At 43.6% G+C, this 20,744-nt stretch overlaps 2 protein-coding genes across 4 annotated transcripts in view; one reads left to right on the top strand and one right to left on the bottom strand.

Moving 5' to 3' along the window:
• The first annotated feature begins 107 nt into the window (after positions 1–107).
• Positions 108–16,719, top strand: LOC106576555 (EF-hand calcium-binding domain-containing protein 4B-like). 3 transcript variants are annotated; one of them, XR_006760168.1, is made up of 18 exons: positions 108–265; positions 1,883–2,284; positions 3,621–3,732; positions 4,142–4,337; positions 5,038–5,184; positions 10,283–10,373; positions 11,270–11,365; positions 11,935–12,122; positions 12,300–12,371; positions 12,461–12,509; positions 12,670–12,752; positions 13,266–13,791; positions 14,039–14,177; positions 14,631–14,712; positions 14,928–15,042; positions 15,169–15,270; positions 15,838–15,969; positions 16,128–16,719. XR_006760168.1 is itself a non-coding variant. In XM_045700033.1 (18 exons), the coding sequence occupies exons 2-18, from the start codon at positions 2,057–2,059 to the stop codon at positions 16,213–16,215; spliced, it is 2,391 nt and encodes a 796-aa protein (XP_045555989.1). In that variant the 5' UTR covers positions 108–265; positions 1,883–2,056; the 3' UTR covers positions 16,216–16,719. The 3 variants fall into 3 exon arrangements, 2 of the variants coding, with proteins under 2 accessions (XP_045555989.1, XP_045555990.1); XM_045700033.1 differs by having other exon boundaries at positions 15,838–15,914; XM_045700034.1 differs by lacking the exon at positions 108–265 and adding an exon at positions 770–1,177 and having other exon boundaries at positions 15,838–15,914.
• Positions 16,720–16,756: 37 nt separating this feature from the next.
• The window catches only part of LOC106609630 (protein arginine N-methyltransferase 8-B-like), a 28,756-nt gene continuing 24,768 nt past the window's right edge, over positions 16,757–20,744 (bottom strand). Inside the window, exons 9-10 of the mRNA XM_045700037.1 lie at positions 19,809–19,930; positions 16,757–17,545 (exon numbers count right to left, since the gene is read on the bottom strand). Of these exons, the coding sequence (XP_045555993.1) occupies positions 17,462–17,545; positions 19,809–19,930 (206 nt within the window). The 3' untranslated portion in view covers positions 16,757–17,461. The remainder of the gene's footprint in view (positions 17,546–19,808; positions 19,931–20,744) is intronic.

Below are 20,744 nucleotides of genomic sequence, written 5' to 3'. Positions count from 1 at the left end.
TTTATTTGTAGCGGGACAAAAAAGAGACCATGTCCTGGACACTCCCTTTGGACGGCACGGTGTACTTCCTTGCCCAGGCGTTGTCATAGTTACAGATTATGTGTAGTGCGAAAGTCTTTTGATGTCCATGCTGCCCTTCCACTGTGTCGCTGGCATTCTAATAGTACTCATTATCTGTTGCATGTTGATATTTAACGGGAGCTCTGTATACCCTAAATGGGGATTATTAGTGAGATCTCTTTTTATATCTTTTGGATATAAAAAGGTAAGTTATTAGCGTTTTTCTTTTGCTTATCCGATAATTAATTTGATTGCTTATTTTACTCAATACATACAGAATGCATGAACTTGCCTATGTGAAGATTTTTATGGATCATATAGACGTAAGAAATTATACATATTTTCACACCCATCGGTTTTAAATTGTATACATGACAAGCACACATTCTAGTTTCGATTTTGTCAGAAAGTGCAACAAGCATCTTGCACAAATTATATTGCTTTCTTTTTTAGATTATGAAAGTTTTATACATAATTAATGCATAATTAAATAAAAGTTAAATAAAATAAAAATGATACTGTTGCCATTTAAGTTGCATATGCTCCTAATGAGAATTAACCAAACTGACATTTCCTTCTAAATGGGATGCTACATCCTTTCTTGGTCTGGCTAGGTGAGTAAAAGGCAGATGGATATCCTGGTCCCAAAGTGGAATAAATATTTTTGTAATATGATAGGCTATAGGCTACCAACCCGGTCTCAGAGCATTTCGTATTATTCTGTATGTAAATCAGAGACACTCCATTTCGTATGATATGTTACGTTTCATATGGTATGTATTCATTTGTGAATAGTGTTACCCACATTAGTCAACACCTACAGAGCATGTCATGTTCTTTTTCTACCTTAACTAAAACTGCTACTGTACAGACCTACTCATGAGTTTTGAAGCCCATGATGCTGTCACCCACACCTAACGTTAGCCATTTCCACAGAAGCCCTATCAGCTATAACCACTTCCTCCCCCTCAATTTGTTGTGGTTAACTGTAGCCCTGCTTTACAATGTAGTGAAAAACTGAGCAGCTCAGGGTGCAGATTAGCAATAGACTGATAGCAGCACAAGGATGTTACTGTCTAGAGCATAGGCTGTAATACTTTTGTGTTTAGAAGATACAGTAAGTCTACCGACTGCTAATATTCAGTGTTCCCAAACCTGAAGAGAATTTCATTGAGTGTTTTTTTATTCACAATGTCTAGACTGTAGTCTATGGTATGCAGGAATTAACATAGTCGTGAGGATTGTATGCTTCGGTATTAAGATAAGCCATTATGTTTGTACTTCCCAGCATGTTAGCTAGGTTGAAAGTCTAAGCTTATGAAAAAGGGAATTTATACGCCAAGGACTATCCGGCTGCTGACACATGGTTCAAGACCAAACTTTTCTCACCATAGTTGTTACTCAATAGTAACACTAACCCCTTTCCTGTTATTTTTCACATAGATAAGAGACTTACATCACAGAAAGAGTTCTGCTTTCATGCATTACTAGCCTACAACACACTACCAACATGACACACAGCTCAAAAGCTGCTTTTAGACAGGCAGACCGATTCTGATATTTTTTCACTAATTGGTATTTTGACCATTCAGATCAGCTATGGAAAAGATCTGCTGTGATTGGTCGAAAAAATTATTAGTGGAAGAAAGATCCGAATTGGGCTGCCTGTCTAAATGCAGCCAAACAATGACTTATGAGAGCTTATAAATCTAAAAAGAAGACATTACATCGTGATGCTCTCTGTAATCATGGTCTTCATGTACCCACTTTTCAAACAGATTTAAGGTTATATTCTAATGTCTTTGCTTTTTATTCTTCCCAGGAACCTGGGAACAAGACAGACCATTTACTGAGATATGAAAACTCCTAGACAGACCATTTACTGAGATATGAAAACTCTTAGACAGTCTCTGTGGCCTCATCACTACTGACTTGTGGTGCCTAGTCTCATCGCTCACCATGACCCCAACCGGCCAGGCCGAGGAGTGAGACAGCCATGTCTGATTCTACCTTGTTCAGAGCCACCAGAATACTCTGCAGAAGTATATCTAGTGACATGGAGGAGTCTGAGGCCAATGGCAGAGGAGGAACTGTCCCCATGAGGAAGTGTTCAGACAGGAGGGGTTCTGACTGGGGAAGCATCACCATGCTGGATAAGACCAAGGAATTCTTCCAGACCTGCGATGTGGAGGGCAAAGGCTTCATCACACGCACCGATATGAGGGTTAGAGGAGGGGCTGATGGGGGGGGGGGCTTGTTTTGCCTCAGTTTAACACTTGTTAGAATCTTAGATGTTATGAACATAGATGTCTATCCCATTGATGCAGCCATGCTTAGATAATCGTTTTGACAGAGGGACAATTATGGGAATTATGTCAAAACCCACTGGGCAAAATCTCTTTGAATCAATGTTGTTTCCACGTCATTTCAACCCAAAAATTACATGTGATGACATTGAATCACTGTGGGAAAATAATTGGATTTGAAAAAAGTCATCAACGAAGGGAATTTTGTATTTTTTTTCACCTAACCTTTAACCTTAATTCAATGACATAGTGACATTTTTTGTTGGATTCACATTGAATTCACATTAGTTGACAAATGTAAATCAAAACTAGACGTTGAACTGACGTCTGTGCCCAGTTGGAAGTCACTGATTAGTTCTGAACGGATACAACTAAAACGAGTTGAAACAAGTTCATTTCATGGGTTAAGGTACACACATACACACATACACACAGATGATGCTGTCTCTCACAACCATGAGATAACCAGAGGACAGTGTGACATGCAGGAGGTGCTTTGTGCTATGGCTCTCTACCTCATTGACCATTCAGAGGTTTTCATATCGAGAACCTCTCCACCTGCTCACTGAAGCAGCCACTCAATAGCACGGCACCTTTGATCACTGTGTCCAGGAACACTGGATGGATTTCCATCAGAAACATGTGCATGCACACACATACACACACAGTTTTTGTATTTCACTCAAGCACTGTTTTGAAATGAACAAGAGACGGCTTTTGCTGTTGTCTGGGTTTACAGGGGATAGTGTTTTGTACATTTATATAGTTTATAGAAAATGCTTAAAAAGGCTAACAGAAGAATCACCTGGAAAATGGTAATGTTCACGTGTGCGTTATCTAACATGTAATTGCCTATTAATGAATAAAATCATACCTTCCGTGCCAATATTCTCCCGTCCCTTTTTTGTAATCAGGTCTAGCGTTGACCACACCACTGGCACTGACAATATGAAATCCACAATAATGTTGTAAACTCAGTTAATCACTCCCAGTTTCCATTCAATGGCTTTCTTTTGCGTGTTTTCCTTGACACTTTTCTATTCAGAGAGGCAGGACAAGGTCAGGGTGACAGATAATACAGCTGTAGTAGATGCACATCCAATGCTACTGAGTTGAATATCTTTCTCTTTGGATTGAAGCAGGAGAGGAATGTTGGGCTTGTGTTGTGTTACGTGTCTTAGCAGAAGAAACAATCTATTTCTTGTGTGTGTGTGTGTGTGTGCATGTGTGTGTGTGCATGTGTGTGTTCCACAGAGGCTTCACAGAGAACTACCCCTCACTGCTGAAGAACTGGAGAATGTCTTTAACTCCCTGGATACTGACCAGAATGGCTATCTCACCCTCGAAGTGTTCTCATCAGGATTCAGTGAGTTCTCTATATCTCCCTACATTCAATTTCAATTTAATTAAATATGACTTTATTAATCCCCAAGGGAGAATCTGCTGTATATCTCATGGTTTACTCTTGGTTCAATAACTTATGTTTTGAGATCAATGTAGTGAGGGACCACATTCAAATGTGACAAAGATAAAGTATAGATGAATTTATCTCCTAGCTGGCAGGGAGTAGATGCTCACCCAGGTAAGGATAGGTTGTACTCTGTATAAAATGCACTTACAAACTTAAAAACTTGAGTTCTCTTTTCACAACCATTGGGAACTTGATAATTGTGAGTGCAGGGCACTTTCAAAATTGAAACACCCCCTGATTTGTAATTAAAACTGATTTTACGACATCTTGCTGGTGGTGCTTATGCTTCCTGCTCTGTCCCCAGGTCAGTTCCTGCACGGCCGGAGGATCTCTGTAGCCGAAGACGCAGCACCCATCCTCCCCACTTCGAGGAAGCCCTCAGAAGCCCTATACCAGAGCCAATGGGATGAGAGGTTGACTGGAGGGTGGGAGGATGAGGAGGAGGAGAGTCACTTCTGTACGCTGCTGGAGAGCCTAGGGGCCAGCAACGTGTTCCAGGAGTCAGTGGAGTTAACCACACCTCACATTATTACATACTATATTACTATATAATATTACATATTCAACATTGCAATATTGCACCTTGTATGTATTCCCCAAATGAGTGTACAAGGTATTTAATTCCACGACAGCACCAGTATACAGACAATACTCAAAGTGCGGAGAAATACCGGTTACTCGAAAATAACGGGCGTAAAATACATAACCCGGCAAACATAACAAGCCGACAAGTACCGCCATGAACAATCAATAAACACGCACACTAACATGTGGGAAACAGAGGGTTACATAATGAACATGTAATTGGGGAATAGAAACCAGGTGTGTAGAAAACAAAGACAAAACAAATGGAAAATGAAAAGTGGATCGGCGATGGCTAAAAGTCCGGTGACATCGACCGCCGAACGCCGCCCGAACAAGGAGAGGGACCGACTTCGGCGGAAGTCGTGACACTCATCTTGGAAAGTGTGGTGTTGCACTTTCAACTTGCCCGTCATGGCTTTAGCTGGTTCATGGTGTACACAACTGTTTGGGCGCCACCTCTCTACGCTTTTGGAACCCTGTGTCTTTACAGTGATTCCAATGGTTTCTGATATAGTGGAGGTCAACCAGTAAGTTGAAAGTGACCGGCCCCTGTAGTTTTATCAGAACTCATACTCTCTGTCTCTGTCTGTCTGTTTCTCTCCCTCCCTCCTCCAGTCCAGGCGAGGTGCGCAGCTTGTGGGCCCAGCTGAGGAGGGACGAGCCTCACCTCCTGTCGAACTTTGAGGAGTTCCTGGCCAGAGTCACCTTCCAGATCAAAGAGGCCAAAGAGGAGAAGAGGGAGATGGAGAGGGCCCTCCAGAGGTTGGAGACCACAAATACCTCCTCTCTTTGTTGTCTCTGCTACTCCCTGGGCCAGTTTACCGGACACAGATTAAGCCTAGTCCCAGACTACAAAGCATTGCCAAGGGAGAATCTCTTTTGAAAGTGCTTTTTAGTCCAGGACAAGGCTTGATCTGTGTCTGAGAAACAGGCTCTTTGGAATTTAGGCATGATTATGTGATCATTATGTGTGATATCTTCACTGTGACTGTTTAGTGTACTGCAACCACAACCATTTAAACCACAATACAAACAGCTTGCAGCTTTGTAAATGCACATCCAATATTTCTTCGGTTTCTCGATTGCAGCTCATCAGAGTGTAATTATTTGGTTCAAACAGCAGTCATTGATTCATAGAACTGACAATAGCTTGTTCAGTTCCAACCCATGTGACAGATCTATGGTCTATTTTGCTATAGAGGTCTGTTTGCGTACCAGATTGTAGAACAAATAACATTTGATTCAGGATTCTATCCCATTGAAAGTAGTCATTTTACATGAAAGTTGAAAGCACTGAGTAGTTAATAGTTCCAAAAGATTGATACAGGCCTTCAGTGAATGAAAGCAGCGAGGTTCTAGCAAGTCAACTACTCCAGACATAAGTTACATATTACTTGTTGAACCTGTCGGTAACATGTCTTTTCTAAATATTTTTTTTATTTCACCTTTATTTGACCAGGTAGGCTAGTTGAGAACAAGTTCTCATTTACAACTGCAACCTGGCCAAGATAAAGCAAAGCAGTTCAACACATACAATAACACGGAGTTACACATGGAATAAACAAACAGACAGTCAATAATACAGTAGAAAAAAAGTATATATACAGTGTGTGCAAATGAGGTAAGATAAGGGAGGTAAGGCAATAAAATAGGCCATAGTGGCGAGGTAATTACGATATAGCAATTAAACACTGGAGTGATAGATGTGCAGAAGATGAATGTGCAAGTAGAGTTACTGAGGTGCAAAGGAGCAAGATAAATAGAGTATGGGTTGAGGTAGTTGGATGGGCTATTTACAGATGGGCTATGTACAGGTGCAATGATCTATGAGCTGCTCTGACAGCTGGTGCTTGAAATTAGTGAGGGAGATAAGAGTCTCCAGCTTCAGCGATTTTTGCAGTTCGTTCCAGTCATTGGCAGCAGAGAACTGGAAGGAAAGGTGGCCAAAGGAGGAATTGACTTTGGGGGTGACCAGTGAGATATACCTGCTGGAGCGTGTGCTACTGGTGGGTGCTGCTATGGTGACCAGTGAACTGAGATAAGGCGGGGCTTTACCTAGCAAAGACTTGTAGATGACCTGGAGCCAGTGGGTTTGGCGACGAGTATGAAGCGAGGGCCAGCCAACGAGAGCATACAGGTCGCAGTGGTGGGTAGTATATGGGGCTTTGGTGATAAAGTGGATGGCACTGTGATAGACTGCATCAATTTTGTTGAGTAGAGTGTTGGAGGCTATTTTGTAAATGACATCGCCAAAGTCGAGGATCGGTAGGATAGTCAGTTTTACGAGGGTATGTTTGGAAGCATGAGTGAAGGATGCTTTGTTGCGAAATAGGAAGCCGATTCTAGATTTCATTTTGGATTGGAGATGCTTAATGTGGGTCTGGAAGGAGAGTTTACAAATACCTAGGTGTCTGGTTAGACTGTAGTTGTCCACATATTCTAGGTCAGAACCGTCCAGAGTAGTGATGCTGGACGGGCGGGCAGGTGTGGGCAGCGATCAGTTGAAGAGCATGCATTTGGTTTTACTTGCATTTAAGAGCAGTTGGAGGCCACGGAAGGAGAGTTGTATGGCATTGAAGCTCGTCTGGAGGTTAGTTAGCACAGTGTCCAAAGAAGGGCCAGAAGTATACAGAATGGTGTCATCTGCGTAGAGGTGGATCAGAGAATCACCAGCAGCAATAGCGACATCATTGACGTATACAGAGAAGAGAGTCAGCCCGAGAATTAAACCCTGTGGCACCCCCATAGAGACTGCCAGAGGTCCGGATAACAGGACCTTTGATTTGACACACTGAACTCTATCAGGGAAGTAGTTGGTGAACCAGGCGAGGCATTCATTTGAGAAACCAAGGCTGTTGAGTCAGCCGATAAGAATGTGGTGATTGACAGAGTCGAAAGCTTTGGCCAGGTCGATGAATACAGCTGCACAGTATTGTCTCTTATCGATGGCAGTTATATTGTTTAGGACCTTGAGCGTGGCTGAGGCACACCCAAGACCAGCTCGGAAGCCAGATTGCATAGCGGAGAAGGTACGGTGGGATTCGAAATGGTCGGTGATCTGTTTGTTAACTTGGCTTTCGAAGACCTTAGAAAGGCAGGGTAGGATATAGGTCTGTAGCAGTTTGGGTCTAGAGTGTCTCCCCCTTTGAAGAGGGGATGACCGCGGCAGCTTTCCAATCTTTGGGGATCTCAGACGATACGAAAGAGGTTGAACAGGCAAGTAATAGGGGTGGCAACAATTTCGGCAGATCATTTAAGAAAGAGAGGGTCAATTTTATTTGTCACATACACATGGTTAGCAGAAGTTAATGCGAGTGTAGCAAAATGCTTGTGCTTCTAGTTCCGACCATGCAGTAATATCTAACAAGTAATCTAACCTAACAATTTCACAACTACCTTATACACACACAAGTGTAAAGGAATGAATAAGAATATGTACATATAAATATATGGATGAGCGATGGCCAAACGGCATAGGCAAGATGCAGTAGATGGTATAGAGTACAGTATATACATATGAGATGAGTAATGTAGGGTATGTAAACATTATATAAAGTGGCATTGTTTAAAGTGGCTAGTGATACATTTATTACAACAATTTTTCCATTATTAAAGTGGCTAGAGTTGAGTCAGTATGTTGGCAGCAGCCACTCAATGTTAGTGATGGCTGTTTAACAGTCTGATGGCCTTGAGATAGAAGCTGTTTTTCAGTCTCTTGGTCCCAGCTTTGATGCAGCTGTACTGACCTCGCCTCCTGGATGATAGCGGGGTGAACAGGCAGTGGCTCGGGTGGTTGTTGTCGATGATCTTTTTGGCCTTCCTGTGATATCGGGTGGTGTAGGTGTCCTGGAGGGCAGGTAGTTTGCCCCCGGTGATGCGCTGTGCAGACCTCACTACCCTCTGGAGAGCCTTACGGTTATGGGCGGAGCAGTTGCCGTACCAGGCGGCGATACAGCCCGACAGGATGCTCTCGATTGTGCATCTGTAAAAGTTTGTGAGTGTTTTTGGCCGAATTTCTTCAGCCTCCTGAGGTTGAAGAGGCACTGCTGCGCCTTCTTCACCACGCTGTCTGTGTGGGTGGACCATTTCAGTTTGTCCGTGATGTGTACGCCGAGGAACTTAACTTTCCACCCTCTCCACTACTGTCTCGTCGATGTGGATAGGGGGCTGCTCCCTCTGCTGTTTCCTGAAGTCCACGATCATCTCCTTTGTTTTGTTGACATTGAGTGCGAGGTTATTTTCCTGACACCACACTCCGAGGGCCCTCACCTCCTCCCTGTAGGCCATCTCGTCGTTGTTGGTAATCAAGCCCACTACTGTAGTGTCATCTGCAAACTTGAGTTGGAGGCGTGCATGGCCACGCAGTCGTGGGTGAACAGGGAGTACAGGAGAGGGCTAAGAACACACCCTTGTGGGGCCCCAGTGTTGAGGATCAGCGGGGTGGAGATATTTCCTACCCTCACCACCTGGGGGCGGCCCGTCAGAAAGTCCAGGACCCAGTTGCACAGGGCGTGGTCTCGACCCAGATTGTCTAGCCAAGCTGATTTGTAGGGGTCCAGATTTTGCACTCTTTCAGAACATCAGCTATCTGGATTTGGGTGAAGGAGAAGTGGGGGAGGCTTGGGCGAGTTGCTGTGGGGGGTGCAGGGCAGTTGACCGGGGTAGGGGTAGCCAGGTGGAAAGCATGGCCAGCTGTGGAAAAATGCTTATTGAAATTCTCGTGGATTTATCGGTGGTGACAGACTTTCCTAGCCTCAGTGCAGTGGGCAGCTGGGAGGAGGTGCTCTTATTCTCCATGGACTTGTGTCCCAGAACTTTGAGTTTGTGCTACAGGATGCAAATCTCTGTTTGAAAAAGCTATCCTTTGTGCGTTTATGTTTCTGCCTGTAGACACAGAGCTCAATGTGGGTTTACCATAATGCTATATAGAATGCCCCCATTATCCCTTTCAATAGACCGCTAAACTCAGATCATATTCTCAAAAGGGAACATTGATTGCAAGCCTGAGGAATTGGCTGCCATGTAGACAGAGATGAGAATGTATTTTTCTCCCCTGAAACAATGTACACTGTACTACCTTTGATGATAGACAATGACTAGCTGGCTAGGTATTTGTATTGCTGTGGTCCCCGTTGTGTTTGGTAATACTAATGCATTGTTCTCATGGTACCACTTAAGACAACTTGAGTCCTCTTACTAATTGGTTGCTTAATAAGGTGGCGGAATGTTAAAGGAATGCAAAATAACCAAGAGCAGTGCTTTTCCATCTGCATCTACACAGACAGTATGCTGGTACATGCGTGTACCGGTCTGTGTAACTACAGATGGAAAAGCAATGCAGTAGACTAATGTAATGTGACCAGTTCTTTGGCTCTGGGTTGAGCAGGCAGAGTGAAGTAGAAGCAGACAACAAAAATTACATGTTCAAACATTTAATAAATTAAGGAACGGTTTCACAAGTTCACCTTTTCAGCGTGGCTCATCTCTGGCCCACTAACACAGTCACAAACCAGGCAACATACCAGAAACACATCACAGGAGGCAGACATCCATTTTTCTTCCCTCCATTACTCCCAAGAACCACCATACCTCTGGCCTGCATCACCTCCCATAGGACCACCACCTAGAACAGAAACAGGGTTTACATACACGCCAACTGTTCTGTTAATTAGTCAATGGTCCAATGAGAAGGCTTGATGAATTAACATTGGTAATTAGTCACACCTGTGAGGCTATGACATAAACAGAATAACCTAAAATCACTCTCAAACCTGCCACTTGTTAACAGCATCTGGCTAAGTAGTTATTCAGTTGTTATTAAATCTAGATGTATTAAATCCATTCTCCCCCATACATGCAGGAAAGCTGCCACACACGACAGTGAGATCCGCGGTCTGTATGAAGAAATGGAGCAACAAATGAAAAGCGAGAAGGACCGGCTGCTCCTCCAGGTACATATAGTTGATTAGTTACCGTAATTTCCGGACTATTAAGCGCACCTGAATATAAGGAGCACCCACTGAATTAAAAAATATATATTATTTTTAACATAAATAAGCCGCACATGTCTATAAGCCTCAGGTGCCTACCGGTACATTGAAACAAATGAACTTTACACAGGCTTTAACGAAACACGGCTTGTAACAAAAATAAATAGGCTTTAACGAAACACGGCTTGTAACAAAAAATAAATAGGCTTTAACGAAACACGGCTTGTAACAAAAATAAATAGGCTTTAACGAAACACGGTTTGTAACAATTTTTTTTGTTGTTGCAGTAAACAGTAGCCTACCAAGAAAGTCATTGGTCACTATCTTCCTCCTCCTGTGCACTGAAACCATCTCCTTCGGTGTCGGAGTTGAATAGCCTCAGAATTGCTTCATCCGATATTGGATCGTTTTCATTGTCGCTCTCGTCACTTTCATCCGGAGGCAAATCCCCCGCTGAACCCTCTTCAACACGCAGCAGTCCAGCCTTTCAAAACCCATTCATGATAGTGGATTTTTTGACAATGCTCCACGCTGTCAGGACCCACAAATTTGAAAGCGGGAAAAATCCATATATTAGCCGCGAATCCATTGTTTAAGCCGCGAAGTTCAAAGCGTGGGAAAAAAGTTGCGGCTTATAGTCCGGAATTTACGGTAGTTGAAATGACTTGTGACCCTCTCCCAGACCTGGACTGTGTCTCTTAACACCACACTCTAGACACCTGCTGGAACCCTACCTACTGTATACCCTTGAACAAGGATATCAATGGACTCAACAAGGTTGTGTTGTACTGTATTTCTGTTGTGTAATTTCTCCTATCCTAATGTGCTCTCCCCGTCTGTCCTCTGGTCTCCTTCAGGACTCAGAGCGTCTCCAGTCTCGTAGTCACGACCTGGAGCACCAGCTGTCCAGTAAGGAGAGAGAGCTGGAGCAGCTCTTCCAGAAACAGAGGAGGGTGAGTGACTGAGGTGCCTCCTGGGTGGGTATAATTTGTGGAACGTTCCAACAGGAATCTGTTCCAAAAATGTTGTAAATAACAAGGTTGCCAACAAACAACGCATACAAAGTTGTATAGCAGCAGAATAAGATACCGGGTAAGGAGTGGGCTATTTAATTCAGTTTTTCACTCACCATGTTTATTCCAAAAATGTCTGTCCTCACTCTCGTAGCCTATCGACAAACATTAAGAATAAACTACATGGTGAGTTGATGCCTTTTCGTTAGCTAGGTGAATCGATCATGTTACTTTGTATGCGTTGTTTGTTGGCAACCTTGTACTTTAAGAAGTTTTTGGAACAGATTCCTGTTGGAACGTTCCACAAATTATACCCCCCCATGCCTCGTCCTCCTGTAACTCTCCAGGGGGAAGGTTGGCCACCTCTGGTCTCCTGCAGGGCTTATCCCCCTTTTTGACTTCAGTCTTTGTGTTTTCAGTGCAGATAAAGCAAAATAAAAGACAAAAAGAAGCTGTGATTATAATAGAATACATGTCTCCCTAACAATGTTGCCCTTTGACCCCCCCAGTTGGATCTCCAGTGTCGCGACCTGAGCAGTGAGCAACAGGAGAGCCGGGTGGAGAATGTCAAGCTGAAAATGACCAATGAGGAACTGAGCAGAGAGCTGGAGAGCACCTGTCAGGAACTGTCCTTGGCCCAGGAACAACTGACCATGCTGCAGGACCAGGCTTCCCGCCTGCACCAGGAGAGAGAGATGTGGGTTAATATTACCACTAGATGTAATGACCAAACACACTCACTCACCTAGGCATCACACTTCCACAAACGTTCCATCAGTGGCTATGGCATGTCACTCCTAGCACAGCTAACATTCACTAGATTACTGTCCAGGTGTGGTTCAGTGAGCTTTGGTGATTGTCTCTCTCTGCTCAGGGAAATGTACCGAGTCACTGAGGGACTACAGAGAGAGAAACAGAGCCTAATGAAACAACTAGACCTTCTCAGGTAAGTTACACACACACACACAGTATGCATGTTATACATTTAATTTGACAACTTATTGTTTTTTTGTCCTCCTTGCAATATCTATCCAGAGAGATGAACAAACATTTAAAAGATGAGCGAGACCTACACTGTGCTGTGGTGAGTTCTCGAATCGTGATGTTTTGACTGTTACCTTTGAGGTGATATTGAATGATAAGACATATTCAAGCCAAAGGCACATTTATTTCCACATTATATGGACATTGACAACAACAAACATGTTTTTATTATATTCTGTTGCGTTCTCTTTGCTCTACAGAACCCCAGGAACTCCCTCAAACAGAAGCAGAGAGCAGGATTGGTCAATCTGTTTGCGGACACCAGCCAGCAGCCGGTTAAAAGGTGAGGTAATTTCCTTTAGAAGTGCCCTGAACATAATTAACCAGTCTTGTCGTGTGTGAAAGGAAACTGATTTTATGTCTGTCAGTAACGTGATTGAAATCAACATTGGATTAAAGAGGAGAAACAGGATGTGCAATCAAAAAATGTGTTTTTGAGGCCAAGGCACCCAATTAGTCAATTTAATGTAAGGTACTTTACAGCATAAGGAGTGTATTTGCAATATAATATACTAATAATATATTTTAAATGTAGTGACTTCTGCTCTGCTCTTGACAGTAATGGCAGCACCCAGAACCATTTTGAGTTACCATTTAATGATAATGGTCTCTAACGAGAGACTAACGTGAAAATGGGACTCAGAAATGTTTTTCTTTTGATCCGATATCCTCTGTTTCTTCCTCTTGTGTCCAAAGAGCCTCACTCCTCACCCACAATGGGGGTTCCTATGAGTTCCTTGATGCGCTGCCAGTAGAACACCTTCAAATCTCTTGTCTCCTCCCCCTCCTCATCTAGCGAGGACGATGTTGACACCGCTTGTCCACCACGTTCGCCGAAAACAAACTACGGCCTGGCCAACGGCTACCACGACTCCAACACCTCGTCTCCAACCCAAGTGGTTGAGGCGCAGGGTGTGAGGGTGAAGGAGAGGCTCTCCAACTTCGAGTCAGAGAAGACCCTCGCCCCCACCCAGAACGAAAGGGACAGGCATACAGAGTGCCAGAGTAAGCCGGAGGTTAGGGGCGACGGCCTGGACGGTCCCCCAGACGGGTGGCCTCTCCGTCGGGTTATCTCCATCGAGGAGGACCACCTCCCCCACCTGCTTCATGGAGGGCCCCAGCCCCTGCTGCACCAGCTCAGTGAGAAAGACGACGAGGAGCAAGAGAAGGAAGATCTGGAGAGTAGTATCCTCTTCGCCCCTGTTCCTCTACCCGTCCCGGTCACGACAGTGTCCCCCTTCAAACACAGAGGTAGTTTCAGCAGAATCAGAAATATCCCCTCGTCACCTCGAGGACAGCCCGTCGGCAAGGAGACCCAAAATGTGAGCAAATCTCTATTCATGTATTGTATTTTAATTCACTTTGGAATGACTGAGTTAGAATGAAGTTGACCCCAACCCTGCTGTAGTAGGACAATACCTAATAAGATCAAATCTATTGTCCTTGTGTTAAGTATCAGAACTAAAACCCTTCATCTGAGTGATCAACAACATTTCCAAAGAAGCTCTTCAATATGCAATCAATTGAAAATATCATTCTGTTGACCTCTTTCTCTGCCTATCCCTCCAGAGGGTGAAGGAGAGGGCCGTGCCTGCCCCGGACCGCCTGTTTAAGGTGGTTCTGGTGGGAAACTCCAGCGTGGGCAAGACTTCCCTGCTGCGCACCTTCTGTGACGGCCGCTTCCACCCCTCCAGCCCTGCTACTGTAGGTGAGATCCGACAACACCTTACTGTGTCCCACGGGTGTCACGGACCTTTTGTGTGTTAATACAGTGGCAGTGGTCGTTTGTGTGTGTGTGTGTACATTCTTATGTACATGTGAGTTACTATCAGAACATTGAAGGGCAAAGCAGCATCACATGAAAGGGCTTGTAAAGTCACACTTCCTGTATATGAACCTCCGGTACGCATTGTACCACCGCAGATTATGTCACATCGAATCAATTTAATTCTCCTCTGAATCCCCACGGTTCCCCCCTTATAGGATGGCTTGTTTGATTTCCCCGCTTTGACTGTGAAAGACAATTACCAAAGCATCAAGCTTGATGAATAGCTCAACTACCCCCTCTGGTGTTCATTAATGAAATTATGTAATGCTACAGTGTAATATTGATGTGTATTCCTCTTACCCTAATAACCAGTCTGAGGGCTATTCCTGACAGGTATTGACTACAGTGTGAAGACTCTAATGTTGGACAACACCCAGGTAGCCATGCAGCTGTGGGACACGGCCGGGCAGGAGAGGTGAGTGGCCACGGACCAGTGAAAATACTATTGCCAAAACCTCACCAATAGGTACCAATAGCTAAGAAAACAATGTGTTATTTTTGCCTGGATGCTAGTCTGAGAATGACTTAAATGACAACAAAGCAATGTTCTCAGGTTGGCATTTGGCACTTTGGCAAAATAAACAGGGTTCCATTTTGTCCAGTTGTGACTTTTCTCTGTGTTGGCTACAGGTACCGCAGCATCACCAAGCAGTTCTTCCGTAAGGCAGACGGCGTGGTGGTCATGTACGATGTCACGTTCCTGGACAGCTTCAAGGCCGTGCGACCCTGGCTCATCAACGTCCAGGTCAGCTCACATTTGGCCTTTGGCCAGACAGGACATAACAAATAATTGTGTCTGTTCTAAACAGTTTATGTCTATCTGAACGTTTTAAGCAGACGCCTGACCTTTCATTGACCTCTGTTTTCCCAGGAAGCTGCGGGAGTGGGCATTCCCATCCTGCTCCTGGGCAACAAGATGGACGCGACGTCCGAGAGGGAGGTACCACTTAAAGATGCAGAGACTCTGGCCCATGTGAGTTCTCCGTTTAGGGACTCATAAGTATCATCCTATAGCATACGATGACAATAATCTCAAGAACTGAACGACCAACACAGAGTGGGGGAAATCTGTTCACTGTCTATAAATATGGACGAGACCTGGCATAGCTGTCACTATTGCCATCTGTAGGTCCTCTACAGATGCCATATCTTAATTTGACCATCCGGTTGCAGGAATTTTCTTGCACAGCGGGAAATGTAAACTTGTAGCATATTCAAGGTATGAAAAAGCTTCTAAAGTTTGTAATTTCCACGTAAAAATGTTTGCCTTGCCAGCAGCATACCATTGTGCATCCTACTGCTAGCTTGCCTCTAGCTAAGCAGGGTTGGTCCTGGTCAGTCCCTGGATGGGAGACCACATGCTAATGGAGGTGGTGTTGGAGGGCCAGTAGCTGGCACCCCTAATAAATAAAATGAATGTCCATTAATTATAATGAACATTTCCTGTTTCTGCAGGATTATTTTCCAACCTGGCTCAAATGATCATCCTACAACCGTAGCTAAGTGACAACCAGTGACCTGAGTCTCTTCTCCCCTGTAGGACACCCGTGTGATATTCTATGAGGTCAGTGCTTACACCGGCTACAACGTGACAGAGGCCATGATCCACCTGGCCAGGTAAGGGAGGGAGAGGGACAGCCCCTAGGTATCCAGATCTGAATGAATTGGACAGGTATAAGCTATGTTAATGTTCCCACCTCCCCCTCTGATCAATTAGAATAGGAATTTTGTATGGATGTTAATCCTTTCAGATGAACTCAAATCTCCAGAGGTTAGGAGTCCATTTGGGGACAGTGTGTGAGATGTCAATGCATCTGTCTGTGTGTCCAGAGTGCTGAAAGAGCAGGAGGATCAGGTGAGAGACACGTTTGTCTTACTGGAGGCCCTGCCCATCAAGAAGAAAGCCTGCTGCAAGTAAAGACACTCTGACAGAACAGAGAGAGAGCATTTGGAATGGCTGGAGACTCCTGATAACAAGTGAAGGAACTCTTCAATCTAACTCTTTCTCTGTGCTCTCGGAGCCAAATCCTAACTTTGTGTACATTTGTTAATCAATGTCTCAAATTAGGACGGCCCTTCTTTCAGTACCTGTTTTGTTAAAAGCAAAGAGCCTGGTTGAGCTGGATCATAGTGGATTTAGCTCTAGTCTTCATTCCAACCCTTTTTATGTGTTGTTATTTGGACCTCCTGACTGTTATGAGCAATAGACATGTGTTCTACTGTAGAACTAATGGTATATTTTGTCAATTTAAAAAGTGGATCAATCATTTCAATGTATAGAATGAATGTTTTTTTTGTTGTTGTTGTGATTATGTTGTTAATCAAAACAGAATGGATATGTAAATAAGAGCTTGATTAAGTTGTTAGTCTGTTACCACATAAGCACAACAAAATAATGATTGTCATAAATTGATTAAAATACTGATGTGAAATCTAATTATTTGATTCTTTCCCAACAATTCTAAGTAATTGTTCTTTATTTGTTCATCACTCCTACACCACACCCCAAAATCAAAATGGCAAAATAACTTTTCCAATTGGAGATGGAAGACAAAAGACGTTTCTATCATTAAACATGTTCCATTAGCAATTGTGAATATCTCAAATGATCAAATCGTGATGCCTGAAATCAACCAAGAACAAAAAGCTAAACATGCAAATAACTTACCAGTACTGAATACCAACAAAATATACCTAACTTGAACAAACACTGAATGACTTTTCTGTTAAACTCTTAGGTTCTGCATTCGTTGAACTTTGAAAGACATCGGTGAAACAGAGGTGTAGTCTGTTTTCCTTGATAAAAAAACATGCTCAGAGTTTGTCCTTAAAGTACCTCTGGACTGGCATCTAAAATCCCTATAACTCCTTCAGATCTAGTACTAATAACACTGAAACTCAACCTGAATAAAATAACTAATCAAGTTCATCAGGGATATTACATTCTCAGGGCAGCTTTAAAAATGTGGCAGGTGATGGCGCTATTGCTTCGAAATGGCTTGTTTTTATGACATCACTTAGGCGCTGGAACGCTGTCATCCAATCAGATGTGTATCGTGTACCCCTCGGACCCGTAAGAGGGCCTGTTGGAGAGCCTGTGCCCTCCCTCTCAAGATGTGTCCAATAGGGGGCTGAGGTGGGTGATATCGCCCTTTGCTGGTCAGCTAGCGCATCTTGTAGTCGTGGGAAATGGCCGCATCGCACAGCTGTCCTTTAAAGTCCAACTCAAAGGTGAACTCCAGGTCCCGCTGTAATACAAGAGAAGACTCTTCAGTCCACCTATAACCATTTGACAGTATTGTGTCGACCCCAACCATAGGTGCTGCCTCTGGTATTTTCTTTTCACATTGTCCTCCTACAATTTCAGCAACTATGGATGTGTAACCAGGCCAGCACAGTACGGCTTGACTTAGTAGTGGGAAAAGGGTATTTGAGATGGACACAACAGTAGGGATATTTAGCCCTTTTCAATGCTTTGATAATACATCCTTCTTTCCTCCCTCCATTTAAAGTAGTCACTGACCTACAGTTGAAGTCGGGAAGTTTACATACACCTTAAATACATTTAAACTCAGTTTTTCACAATTCCTGACATTTAATCCGAGTAAAAATTCCCTGTCTTAGGTCAGTTAGGATCTACACTTTATTTTAAGAATGTGAAATGTCAGAGTAATAGTAGAGAGGATGATTTATTTCAGCTTTAATTTCTTTCATCACATTCCTAGTGGGTCAGAAGTTTACATACACTCAATTAGTATTTAAATTGTTTAACTTGGGTCAAACATTTCGGTTAGCCTTCCACAAGCTTCCCACAATAAGTTGGGTGAATTTTGGCCCATTCCTCCTGACAGAGCTGGTGTAACTGAGTCAGGTTTGTAGGCCTCCTTGCTCGCACACACTTTTTCAGTTCTGCCCACAAATGTTCTATAGGATGAGGTCAGGGCTTTGTGATGGCCACTCCAATACCTTGAGTTTGTTGTGCTTAAGCCATTTTGCCACAACTTTGGAAGTATGCTTGGGGTCATTGTCCATTTGGAAGACCCATTTGCGACCAAGCTTTAACTTCCTGACTGATGTCTTGAGATGTTGCTTCAATATATCCACGTAATTTTCCTCCCTCATGATGCCATCTATTTTGTGAAGTGCACCAGTCCCTCCTGCAGCAAAGCACCCCCACAACATGATGCTGCCACCCCCGTGCTTCATGGTTGGGATGGTGTTCTTCGGCTTGCAAGCCTCATGCTTTTTCCTCCAAACATAACGATGGTCATTATGGCCAAACAGTTCTATTTTTGTTTCATCAGACCAGAGGACATTTCTCCAAAAAGTACGATTTTTGTCCCCATGTGCAGTTGCAAACCGTAGTCTGGCTTTTTTATGGCGGTTTTGGAGCAGTGGCTTCTTCCTTGCTGAGCGGCCTTTCAGGTTATGTAGATATAGGACTCGTTTTACTGTGGATATAGATACTTTTGTACCTGTTTCCTCCAGCATCTTCACAAGGTCCTTTGCTGTTGTTCTGGGATTGATTTGTACTTTTCGCACCAAAGTACGTTCATCTCTAGGAGACAGAACGCGTCTCCTTCCTGCGCGGTATGATGGCTGCGTGGTCCCATGGTGTTTATACTTGCGTACTATTGTTTGTACAGATGAACGTGGTACCGTCAGGCATTTGGAAATTGCTCCCAAGGATGAACCAGACTTGTGGAGGTCTCCAATTTTTTTTCTGAGGTCTTGGCTGAATTCTTTAGATTTTCCAAAGATGTCAAGCAAAGAGGCACTGAGTTTAAAAGTAGGCCTTGAAATACATCCACAGGTACACCTCCAATTGACAATGATGTCAATTAGCCTATCAGAAGCTTCTAAAGCCGTGACATCATTTTCTGGAATGTTCCAAGCTGCTTAAATGCAGAGTCAACTTAGAGTCAACTTCTGACCAACTGGAATTGTGATACAGGGAATTATGAGTGAAATAATCTGTCTGTAAACAATTGTTGGAAAAATTACTTGTGTCATCCACAAAGTAGATGTCCAAACAGACTTGCCAAAACTATAGTTTGTTAACAAGAAATTTGTGGAGTAGTTGAAAAACTAGATTTAATAACTCCAACCTAAGTGTACGTAAACTTCCAACTTCAACTGTATATAAGGTTGGATAAGTGATGGCAAGTTTCCGACCGTACTACTTTCACCAATCCAACCCTCTCCGATCTGTGAATACTTCAAATAAGGGAAGAAGGGAGGATGCATTAGAGGAGTTTTAACAGTTAAAGTCAGTGGGTGGTACAGCAATAGGATGGCGGTTTTGCGGCGTCTGAGCTAATACTCATATAGGGCTTCACTCTTAGAAAGACATATTCATAGATCATGTTAAAGACTTGACATCTTTAGTCAGGAGTCGTTGGCTGGACTATAGAAAAACCCCATCTAGAATATATTTTTTTAAAACAGCATTTTATTCTATGCTGGCCTGGAGTGAGCTGCAGTTCTAGTACAGCATAGCTCTATTCTCACCACGTTCTTTTCGTTGGGCTTGACTGCGATGCTGCCCAGTATCTCCTCTCCCTTCCTCACAGTCAGGTAGTCCTCCAGGTAAAACACTGTCTGCTTCCAGTGGGTACTGGCGGCGTCAGGAGCTGGCCATGGGAGAGAGGGGGAGGAATAGAAGGTGGGGAACAAGAGGGGAGGGAGGAGGGGGAGATGGAAGAGAGGGGGAGGAATAGGAGGAGGGGAACAAGAGAGAAGAGGCGGAGATGGAGAGAGGATTAGGAGAAAATGAATACGGTATTGAGAGACATAGGGGAGATCTCAATTGCATACACCTTGCGTCCTCTCTCCTTGTCTCCTTCTTATCACCCATTGGATAAGAAAGCCAGTGGTCCCTCCCCTCTGACCTATTCTCCAAAGGGTTTTGAGAAGGAGAGAGGACGCGATGAGTATGCAATTGAGATCTTCACAGAGATGGTGGAGAGTGAAATAATCAGGAGAGGGAGACAGAAAAAGTACCATTGGGCTGTATTTTTAACCTGTGCAGTTCCACGTAAGACCACTAGAGGGGGGTCAAGAGCTGAGAACCAGTCAACTTGTCATTATAGGAAACAGCATAGGATGTTATTAATACATGCTTTTATGTCTAGCAGTACCTTTTGATCATCAGCCTCAAACCTACACCTCACAATATCGCCCTCCCCTTGTCAAAACCTTGAAGAATTAAAATGCAAAAAATATGCTGTGCTTCCACAATCTTCCAAACAAAACCAAAGGATCATTGCCAGAGACAAGAATATTTGTGCAAGTGCTACAACTGACTGATTTACACAAAATGATTGATGTCTGTTTGAAATGACAACTTTCCATTGTTGCATAACCTGGACAGGACCCAGAAACTGAACACAGTGGTTCTCTCCCTGTAAAAGATCTCTCGCGGCTTCAGGTTCCAGACCTTATAAC

The sequence above is a fragment of the Salmo salar genome, chromosome ssa17, assembly GCF_905237065.1.
Source record: "Salmo salar chromosome ssa17, Ssal_v3.1, whole genome shotgun sequence".
In the NCBI taxonomy this organism is placed as follows: domain Eukaryota; kingdom Metazoa; phylum Chordata; class Actinopteri; order Salmoniformes; family Salmonidae; genus Salmo; species Salmo salar.
The sequence above is the reverse complement of the archived record's forward strand: the minus strand, read 5'-3'. Positions and strand labels throughout refer to the sequence as shown.